At 34.5% G+C, this 11,865-nt stretch overlaps 1 protein-coding gene across 1 annotated transcript; it reads left to right on the forward strand.

Moving 5' to 3' along the window:
• The first annotated feature begins 2,991 nt into the window (after positions 1 to 2,991).
• On the forward strand, positions 2,992 to 3,816 carry LOC148046097 (olfactory receptor 6B1-like). The gene has a single exon (XM_087714510.1). The coding sequence runs from the start codon at positions 2,992 to 2,994 to the stop codon at positions 3,814 to 3,816; it is 825 nt and encodes a 274-aa protein (XP_087570636.1).
• The last annotated feature ends 8,049 nt before the right edge of the window (positions 3,817 to 11,865 follow it).

The following is an 11,865-nucleotide window of genomic DNA, read 5'->3' on the forward strand; positions in this document are numbered from 1 at the left end:
GAGAATACCCTCCCCCGGGTAGTAGCCAGGTGGCATTGGCTGGTGGACAGAACCCGGAGGAGGCCGACCCTGTGTGATCTAACAGGTGTTTGGGAGGTAATTGGCAGCAGGTGGTCTCTCAAGTACCCAGGTCCAATACCATGAAGGGCTTTATAAGTTACGACTAGCACTTTGAAGTGTATCCGGAGACTGATCGGTAGCCAGTGCAGCTCGAGGAGGATAGGTGTAACGTGGGTGTACCGAGGTGCACCCACAATCGCTTGTGCGGCTGCATTCTGGACGAGTTGAAGTCTCCGAATACTCTTCAAGAGCTGCCCCATGTAGAGCGCATGAAGAGCCACAACCAAGACAACAATGAAATAAGTGAAATCTAATTTTGGGGTAAACATGTAATTTGAGAATGACCCTCCCTAGTTCTTGTGAAGAAAAAGGGAGAAAGTGGAGACACATATTCAGACTTGCAATATTATTTACTTTACATATATAAAGTAATATTGGCTTTGGTTTTCAACTTAGACCTAACTTGGAGAGTTGATGAATAAAATTTCATCCTTATTTTAAGTGGAACGTGCATAATACTCTCAAATGTATACATATTATTTTCTTTTATATCAGGTAAGTTTTGTAGTCCCAACAGATTTAACCATTTTTTCTGTGATTAAGACAATCATTGGTTACTATTTTCAGTAGTTTTCTGTTTTTATGGTACCTTCATAACCACCTATGTCTTAACAAATATATCAAAAGAACAAAGAATTCAAAGAGGCTGTACAAAGAGCTTTCAAGTGGGTTGGAGTAGAGGACTTCCAAGGTCAATTCCAACTCTTTGTTATTCTGTTATCTGCCCAGTTTCTAACATTCTATAAAACAGGTGGGGATAGAAATGCTTGTATATTGGATTTCATGATAGAAATGTTCTATGATTTTGGATTAAGATTTTTTTTCCTATTCATGTATATTTCAAACTACTTAATACTCTTCACTACAAATATGTAAATATAGGAATTCAGGTAATACAAATGTCATTAAAATATATGGATACTTAAGGTTTGTGATTTCTTTTATAAAAAGTTAAATACAACACAAAATAAACAGATAATGAATTGTTGTTGGTTTTTTACAATGTTTATTTGGATATTAATGTATCTGAGAATGGCATGCAAAATTAAATAGTCACATATTGTCATAGCTTCACATAAATGGTGAAAGAGCATCTTAGAATTGTGATCTATTGATATTTGAATACCAAATAATTTGGGTTATGACCTGGATTTGAAGTTTGGATGGTCAGGCTCCCTCTGCAGTCATGTGACTGAACTTCAGAAACCAAGCAACACAGCCATTTGCAGTGTCCTGAAGTTATGTGACCACATTTGCTGATGGCTTCCCCCCCAAAAAAAAGGGCATTTACTTCCAGTTCTTGGCAATCCCACACCCATAGTGAATTGTTGGTCTTCTTAATGAACATGATATTGGCTTAATGACTGTGGTATTTGCTTTATGAACCCTGTGCTTGCTTAAGCACACAGAAAAAAATCATGAAATTGAGTCAATTATGTAACGAATTTATTTTACAACCACCACAATGTATGATAGTAAAGGGTAGGCTCTATTATGGTTGTATGCCAAAGACTAATGTAGCTAAAATAGAGTAAATACATATAGCAATAGCAACAGCATTTAGATTTATATACTGCTTCAGAGTGCTTTACTTCTCTAAGCTGTTTAAAGAGTCAGGATTTTCTCTCCAACATTCTGGGTCTTTGTTTTACTGAGCTTGGAAGGATAAATGACTGAATTAACCTTGAACTCCTATCAATGAGTTGAATTAGCCTGCAATATTGCATTCTAACCACTGTGCTATCATGGCTCTATACAATTTCAGCTTCAGTATTGATTTAATAAATTATGCTTTTATCTTGTGCCTTTAGTATACAGAAAATTTGTACATACAGAAATAAGTGATCTTTGAAGTTTTATAGAATGCAATTATGATGTTAAAAACTTATTCATTTTTTTTCTGTTCCAAAAATTAAGATTTAGACATCTTGATGTTATTTTTCCTACATAGCAATGGATGACTGAGTAAGGCATAATAAATGGAAATAGTATGTTTGGAAGAATAATTTGCTCTTTTGAATATCAAATCTATTAGAAATGAGGAGAGGCCCAAGAAGCTAGGTATACAGCCATGGACCCCCTTCTTACACCTGTGTGAATCTCAGTTTATCTCAGGGCACCCGGATTACATATTCCTATGCAGAGACATATCTGAGGAAATACAAAATAAGACAAAATAAAATAGATAGCAAATACAGATATGTATATACAAGTATGATAAATGGATGAACCATTTATTTTTAGGCATGCATTTCATGGCTTTTGATTTAATGAAACTATTGGGAGTTAACATTAATGATATGGGAGTTTCCCAAGGTTTTTTAAGATTAATTGATATGTGTGCTGAGATAAAACATAAATGAATGTTATTCAGTTTACAGAAATATCCTCATCTACATTCTCATTAAAAATCCATGTTTTCAAAGAATATTCAGGATAGATGTTCTGAAGCATTCAATACATAATTGGCTCCAACAGCATCGGTAGTGAGCAGCAGTGTGTTGAAAGTTGTTTCTATAATCTTAATATTTTATAGTTGGTAAAAAGCAAGTTAATAACTTTCTAGGATATACTGATTTTAAGGTAATTTTACAGAGAAAGGGAGGGAGAGGGAAAGGGAAAGAGATTGTTTAATTTAAAACACTTAAATTTATTTGTTTATCTTAACTTTACATATTTAGAAGCAAAAATCCTAGCAAAATGATCCAATTAAACTTGTTGTTACTGTTTATTTTTATTTAGATGTCTGTAAAAAGTAATCCAGACAGAGAAAATCAAACAATTCCCATGATGTTTATTCTTCTGGATTTCAACACTGGGGAATTTCAGCCTTTATTTTCTACATTATTTCTACTCATCTACCTTATAACTATGACTGGAAATATTCTTATTGTTGTTCTAGTGATTGTTGACCGACAACTTCACACACCCATGTATTTCTTTCTGGGAAACCTATCCTGCCTTGAGACTTGCTACAGTTGCACCATCATGCCAAGGATTCTGGTCAGGTTTCTGAGTGGAGATAGCACTATTTCTATTAGAGGATGCTTTGCACAACTTTATTTCTTTGGGTATCTTGCAGCTACAGAATGCTATTTTCTGGCGGTAATGTCTTATGACCGCTATTTAGCAATATGCAAACCATTGCATTATACAATGCTTATGGATAGTAAAAGTTGCATACTGCTTATTATTGGGTCATGGATAAGTGGTTCATTGTTTATCAGTTTTATCATATACTTTGTATCTAAACTGAGTTTCTGTGGACCCAACAAAATCAACCATTTTTTCTGTGATTTGATCCCATTGATAAGGCTCTCGTGTGATGATACCACTCTGGTGGAAATTACAGCTTTCATCATCTCCTTCATAGGAACTCTGGCTCCATTTATTATAACTTTGACATCTTACATTTGCATAATTAAGAACATTTTGAGAATCCCATCCATAAAAGGGAAACAAAAGGCATTCTCAACTTGTTCCTCTCATCTCACAGTGGTCGGTTGTTTCTATGGCTCTTTGATAATAGTTTATGTCTTACCAAACTTAAGTTCACTAAGTAACCCAAAAAAACTGTTCTCCCTGCTCTACACGCTACTCACTCCTTTGGTCAATCCCATTGTTTATAGTTTAAGGAACAAAGAAGTGAAGGGAGCAGTGAAGAAAATGTTCAATATATTTCCTAAAAGTCACTAACATTTTAGGTATAAAGACAAAAAATGCTTTTACTGACCTTATAATGAGATTTTTAAAATGCCGAATAATATATATTTACATGTCAGGTTAAATGCAACTCTCTTGAATAGATCTTATGGAGCAAAAATGATTGTAGTTTGAGAAATTGTTTTAATATGTTTCATATATATCGTCATAACTGAAATACTTCTTAGCCAACAACTTTGTATACAATTCTTTTGTTAACTACTTGTCCCAATGTAATTTAAGTTAGAGTTGTTTCAAATTTGGACATGACTACAAAGAGGCATTTTCTTAATCCGTTTGTTCTTAAGTAAACTTCCTTTATAAAAATACCAAATTTCAGGGGACAGCATGCTATATAAACACAATAATCCAATTAGGATGATATAAGAAAGGGATAGCTTTAATTCTGAATCAATAATATTTATTGGGTTACCTAGCGACTTCCCCATGTCAGTTGTCTTCTGCAAACACCAAACCTAGGAAACCATTCTAGATTTTATTAATAACGTGTTCATGGAAAAAAATGGAACACTAAACCACATGTGATTTTAAAAAAAATGAGAAGAACTCACTATGAAAGTAGGGCAGCTGGAAGTTTATTAAATGCACCTGATTACATGTAGCATTCAAATCAAGCTCCTTGCTGCTGTTTGCCTGGCCAATAGAAAGTGGAATATTGCTGCAATGAACCTTTGCCCATACTATCATCTTTTGATAGTTTATGGGAACCCAGACATAAATAGAAAAAAAATTGAATGGTGATTATTTATTCTACATAGTATAATTTGTATATATCTCATTTCCCCAAACTGCTAATTTATACTCCATGAATAAGCACAGAAGTTACAAAATTCTGTTTCTGTTATATGTTTCCTCAATATCTTTGGAACTCTTCAAGTTCAGATTACAGCATTGTTTTGTTCAGTTTAAAAAGGAAAGGACAATGTGAACATTTATTTCAGGTAGCATAATATTCAAATGAAGATTCACCCTCAAATAATTCTTTGAGGGTTAATGTTTATTTTTATCCAGGCTTCAACTTCACCTCTCTATAGAAAATGGTGGAGACATTACTTGGGTTTCAGGTTGTGGTTCAGAATGGAGAGAATATTGGCTACAGCAGACATCTTCCATGTCCTATCTATTAAAAAGTGTCATAGTATAGGACCCAGAAAATATCTTCTTCTAAGTCTGTGCAATGATATCCTCTTAGAGACTCAGTCTACTCCCACCAATATTATCTTTTTAAAATTGCTTAGGATTGTTTTTTGTACCCCTAGGCTCTGGGCTACAATGAATTCTTCCCTTCCTTTCTTTTTTCTATATGGAATACACAGGATTTTCATTGTGATCCAAACTGTTGAAGATGAGGAATGAGTCACAAATTTGTAGAATCATAGAGCCTTTATCGTCATAACATTGCCTTCATCTAGTTGTAGCCATTGGAATGAGATAAAATAAAATCTCCCTCAAGTGGACGAGTATTAATATAATCTCTGTTCTGTTCAACAAAAGAAATTTCAATTGGAGTTGTTACAAAAAAATTCCATGGGTCTTTTTTATACTTTCTTGATATGTATTCACACCCTTGAATTTTATTCATCAAATATTTTATATCTTTTTTATGTTGGTCTTTTACCAATATATCTTAGTTCCAAATTTATTTATTTTTTCAAATAATTACTTTTCCTTCAGAAGCGTGAGTCTTACATCTATATGCTCCCTATTCCTGCTTTGCTATTGTATTTGGAAGATTTTTCTCCTCTCCTTGACACTGACATGCAAAAGAAGGGGAGACTAAATCCACTTTATTTATCATGCATTGCACATAAAGAAATCTGGATGGCATACAGTAACTCAGCACTGAATCAGAATACAATAACACAACCAATTCCTTGAGGCCTTCTCGGAGCCAGCACTGTCATCAGTAGATTTTATTACATTAAAAACAACAGTAGGGAATAATATTTTCACTGTTACTTAAATAACTATAGCCTGCAATAGAAAACATTCCCTTTTTTACCCTCAGAAGTATTTCAAATGGTTTGATTCTAATTCTTCAATATAATAAGAGCTGTTGCCACAATATTCTCCTTACAATTGATCATCTATTGGTGGCAAACAATAATTTTAAATATCAGGCTCTTAAAAATATTGATTTCATATTGAATGTTAGGATGTCTTTGTAGAGAAAACTCAATTAAACTCAGTGAATGTAAACTATATGCTTAAACAATATAAGTTAGAAAAGCTAGTTAGCCAAAGTGACATAAAATGGTAGAATAACAGAATAACACAATAAAAGTATTGGAAGAATCTTCTCGTCCAGGGGTGTCAAACTCAATTTCAATGAGAGCTGCATCAGAGTTGTGGTTGTCCCTGGGGGACAGGGGTGTGTGGCAATGGTGGGTGTGGCCAGCTTGATGTCACTCATGTTGGGAGTACCTGTGGTGGTCTGAGCAGTCTGCCAGTGAAAATGGGCTTCCAATTTTCCTGCCAGCAAAAACAGAGCTCCCAAGCTCCATTTTTTGTTGACAAAGGTTCTGCAGGCAGGTCCTTCACTGTTTCCAGAGTGTCCCACAGATCTAAGCATCCCACGGACTGGATTCATCCCCCCAGACCTTGAGTTTGATATCCCTGTTCTAGTTCAATTCCCAGCTCTGGCAGGAAACCCTATACCCTATATCCAAATTGTTACCCAATCTTTTCTTTAAAACTTCCTGTGTTGGAGCATTCACAATTTCTGGAGGCAAGATATTCCACTGACTAATTATTCTGCCAAGAAATTTATCCTTAATTCCAGGTTGTTTCTAGGTTGATTAGTTTCCATCCATTAGTTCTTGACCTTCATTCAGGTCCCTTGCATAATAGGTTGACCCCCTCTTCTTTATGGCAACTCCTTAGATATTGGGACACAGCTATGACAATGACAATGCTTTCATCTTCTTTAGTGCTCTTTTCTCTTTTTGGCCGACTGTTTCATTTTGCCTTTTGTGTTGCACAGTAGACATCAAACCCTACTGTACACAAAAGGAGTGTCAGAAATAAAAACAATCCTCCAATTTCTTGGAATAACAATCTCACAACTCACAGCCACACTCCACCAGGAATTATCCAGAACCAAAGACAAAATACAGAAGGATAAAAGAAACAATGTTGTCTAGAAAATTAACTTTAACCATTGCAACCAAGTCTTCATGGGACTAACATCAAGCCGATTAAAGTTAGGATCCATGAACATCAGCTGGCAGTCAAATGCCTTGATCTAAAATCCTTAATTTCTACCCACACCCACACCAAACAGCACCAGTTCATTTGGAGCATCACAAAAATCACCAGCCACATTACCTCCCATCATGCTTGTGAGTTTATCGAAACCTGGAACTCCATAAACAATTCCATCAACAGACACATTGAACTACAACCAGCATACCAATCATTCAGAATCCAAATCAACCTCATAGCCAACAAGAGACAGCACTGACCCTCAACCAACCCACACAATTACCCCCACCAACAGTTAACCTCCCAACAATCCTGATTTAGGTAATCTCCTTATCACAAGAACCATCACAAGTCTCACTGATGACTCACAGATGACCCATCACAAGACCCTCACTTGACCCCCCCCATACACAGAGACCTAAAGCCCTTATAAACAGAACACTGGCATCCCCTAAAATCCACTGAATATGTTACCTAGCCTGTTAATGAAATGTTTGGAAACCAACCCACAAGGTCGGAGCGCAGAGAATGAAACTTTAGCCTCATATTACACCTGAGCTACAGACAGAACTATGACTTCTGATTTCCCAATTTCCAGCCCACCGTCTTTAACTACAGCAGCAGAATACCTTTCATTGAATATTAATATATGTATAAATACCCTTCCAGTTATAGTTACAACATTCTTTCAATTCTATGATTAAATTAATTCAATGGATTTCTATTATTGAAGATCAATGCCTTCTCTTCCACTTCTACAGTTTTTTTCACCACTTATGGAGTGAATATTTTTTATAGATATCACTTGAAGTTTGTTATTTTGAGATGTATGTAGTTCTCATACATCAAGATTTGCAATATTGAATTGTATTTAAGTTATATGAAACATGGTACACAGGCATTTCTAATATTATTAAGTAAAAGTATGACTTTATTAAAAAATATGACTGAAATTCCTATAATTCAATTAATGATTGAATTAGAGGAATGAAGCAGTACATAAATTCTACTGTCCTCTCCAATATTTGACTTAGGCTTATTATAAAAATCAGGATCAGAATAGTTTTCATGGTGGTAAAATATAAATGAGCATATCTTGGCCCCACCGATACTCATGGCTACTCAAGAAATGGAATTTATGTGAAAATGTATGCCAGAAAATGTGATGAAATTTTATACAACTGGAGATAACTGCAGCCAATACATAATTTATTTCTCTCAGATCTCTAGCTGTCATCTTTATCTGACTGTAGCTACAACTACAGTTTCCATTCCCAACTCATTAACTGCTGGACAAGTGGTGAGGACCTATAGCAATAACTTTCCACTTCTGCTCTCTTAGCAAATAAAATTATGATTCTCTTATCTAAAAAAATATATTTTTGATGAGTTTGGAGAGTTTAAAGAAGAAATGAACTTATTAGGATGACTTTCTTGTATGTCATCCTCCACAGCAACTGGATCTTCCCTCCAGTCCTTCAAATAGTTCTGATGGATTGTAGACAATTGATGACACATCTTCTGGTATCAACTTCTTCTCCAACTCTTCAATCACAAATATACATTAAAAGTAATCAAGATGTTGATTTTAGGGCAGAAATATCTGAATTCATGGTAATATGAATAAGCAATTTGGTCTAAATAAGTATCATAATCTTTTGGCACATTACAAATAAGATCTCCATAATAACTAGAAGAATATTTCTAATTCCTCATTCAATTCATTCAGGACATTGTTTTCATGTCATAGTATCTTCTGTACTACTATAACCACATCCATATTGAAGACTAAATAGTGCTGCTATCTTGAAAGTTCCAGTTTGTAAATGCTCTCCAGCACTAACATTACTTTGCACCACAATTTATTTGGGTAACTTATAACTACATTATATTTATTGGTACTGAAAATCATTATTTATCAATGATAATAGGATGAAGGAATAATCTTGAAGAACAGGAAGAAGAGCCACAGCCAAGACATGAGCCACAACCAAGAAATAAGTGAAATCTAAGTTTGGGGTAAACATGTAATTTGAGAATGACCCTCCCTAGTTCTTATGAAGAAAAAGGGAAAAAAGTGGAGAGACATATTCAGACTTGAAATATTATTTTACTATAACTTTACATATATAAAGTAATATTGGCTTTGATTTTCAACTTAGACCTAATTTGGAGAGTTGATGAATAAAGTTTCATCCTTCTTTTAAGTGCATAATACTCTCAAATGTATACATATTATTTTCTTGTATATCAGGTAAGTTTTGTGGTCCCAACAGATCTAACCATTTTTTCTGTGATTTAGACCATGGCACGACAAAATCGCGCTCGTCAAAATAGCGGTGATAAAATCGCGTCGCTAAAGCCGCAACATCATCACTGCGCGTCATCACCACCGCGACAACAGCGCAGCGACAGAAAGCAGATTTAAATTAAGGTAAGGGTTAGGATTAGGTTTAGGGGTTTGCTTTAGGGTTAGGTTTAGGGTAAGGGTTAGGGTAAGATTTAGGGTTAGGTTTAGGATGCTGAGTGCTTCGGAAGGCGCGGATTTGCCCTCCGCGATTATGTCTCTGCGGATAAGGGCTTCGCGGATTTGTGGTGGAACCGATTTAGACAACCTTTGCTTACTATTTTCAGTGGTTTTCTGTTTTTATGGTACCTTCATAACCACCTCTGTCTTAACAAATATATCAAAAGAACAAAGAATTAAAAGAGGCTGTACAAGGAAATTTCAAGTGGGTTGGAGTAGAGGACTTCCAAAGTCAATTCCAACTCTTTGTTATTCTGTTATCTGCCCAGTTTCTAACATTCTATAAAACAGGTGGGGATAGAAATGCTTGTATATTGGATTTCATGATAGAAATGTTCTATGATTTTGGATTAAGATTTTTTTTCCTATTCATGTATATTTCAAACTACTTAATACTCTTCACTACAAATATGTAAATATAGGAATTCAGGTAATACAAATGTCATTAAAATATATGGATACTTAAGGTTTGTGATTTCTTTTATAAAAAGTTAAATACAACACAAAATAAACAGATAATGAATTGTTGGTTTTTTACAATGTTTATTTGGATATTAATGTATCTGAGAATGGCATGCAAAATTAAATAGTCACATATTGTCATATCTTCACATATATGGTGAAAGAGCATCTTAGAATTGTGATCTATTGATATTTGAATACCAAATAATTTGGGTTATGACCTGGATTTGAAGTTTGGATGGTCAGGCTCCCTCTGCAGTCATGTGACTGAACTTCAGAAACCAAGCAACACAGCCATTTGCAGCGTCCTGAAGTTATGTGACCACATTTGCTGATAGCTTCCCCCCCCAAAAAAGGGCATTTACTTCCAGTTCTTGGCAATCCCACACCCATAGTGAATTGTTGGTCTTCTTAATGAACATGATATTGGCTTAATGACTGTGGTATTTGCTTTATGAACCCTGTGCTTGCTTAAGCACCCAGAAAAAAATCATGAAATTGAGTCAATTATGTAACCAATTTATTTTACAACCATCACAATGTATGATAGTAAAGGGTAGGCTCTGTTATGGTTGTATGCCAAAGACTAATGTAGCTAAAATAGAGTAAATACATATAGCAATAGCAACAGCATTTAGATTTATATACTGCTTCAGAGTGCTTTACTTCTCTAAGCTGTTTAAAGAGTCAGGATTTTCTCTCCAACATTCTGGGTCTTTGTTTTACTGAGCTTGGAAGGATAAACTCCTATCAATGAGTTGAATTAGCCTGCAATATTGCATTGTAACCACTGTGCTATCATGGCTCTATACAATTTCAGCTTCAGTATTGATTTAATAAATTATGCTTTTATCTTGTGCCTTTAGTATACAGAAAATTTGTACATACAGAAATAAGTGATCTTTGAAGTTTTATAGAATGCAATTATGATGTTAAAAACTTATTCATTTTTTTTCTGTTCCAAAAATTAAGATTTAGACATCTTGATGTTATTTTTCCTACATAGCAATGGATGACTGAGTAAGGCATAATAAATGGAAATAGTATTTGTTTGGAAGAATAATCTGCTCTTTTGAATATCAAATGTATTAAAAATGGGGAGAGGCCCAAGAAGCTAGGTACACAGCCATGGACCCCCTTCTTACACCTGTGTGACTCTCAGTTTATCTCAGGGCACCCGGATTACATATTCCTATGCAGAGACATATCTGAGGAAATACAAATAAGACAAAATAAAATAGATAGAAAATGCAGATACGTATATACAAGTATGATAAATAGATGAACCATTTATTTTTAGGCAGGCATTTCATGGCTTTTGATTTAATGAAACCATTGGGAGTTAACACTAATGATATGGGAGTTTCCCAAGGTTTTTTAATATTAATTGATATGTCTGCTGAGATAAAACATAAATGAATGTTATTCAGTTTACAGAAATATCCTCATTTATATTCTCATTAAAAATGCATGTTTTCAAAGAATATTCAGGATAGATGTTCTGAAGCATTCAATACATAATTGGCTCCAACAGCATCGGTAGTGAGCAGCAGTATGTTGAAAGTTGTTTCTATAATCTTAATATTTTATAGTTGGTAAAAAGCAAGTTAATAACTTTCTAGGTTATACTGATTTTAAGGTAATTGTACAGAGAGAGGGAGGGAGGGAGAGGGAAAGAGAAAGAGATTGTTTAATTTAAAACACTTAAATTTATTTGTTTATCTTAACTTTGCATATTTACAAGCAAAAATCCTAGCAAAATGATCCATTTAAATTTGTTGTTACTGTTTATTTTTATTTAGATGTCTGTAAAAAGTAATCCAGACAGA

Source organism: Thamnophis sirtalis, unplaced genomic scaffold (assembly GCF_051295495.1).
Source record: "Thamnophis sirtalis isolate CommonGarterSnake01/CBP01778 unplaced genomic scaffold, rThaSir2_p1.2 scaffold_4, whole genome shotgun sequence".
Lineage (NCBI taxonomy): Eukaryota > Metazoa > Chordata > Lepidosauria > Squamata > Natricidae > Thamnophis > Thamnophis sirtalis.

What these genes read in the sequence shown, in the direction of transcription:
- LOC148046097 (XM_087714510.1), top strand. Translation starts at nt 2,992, where the DNA reads ATGACTGGAAATATTCTTATTGTTGTTCTAGTGATTGTTGACCGACAA.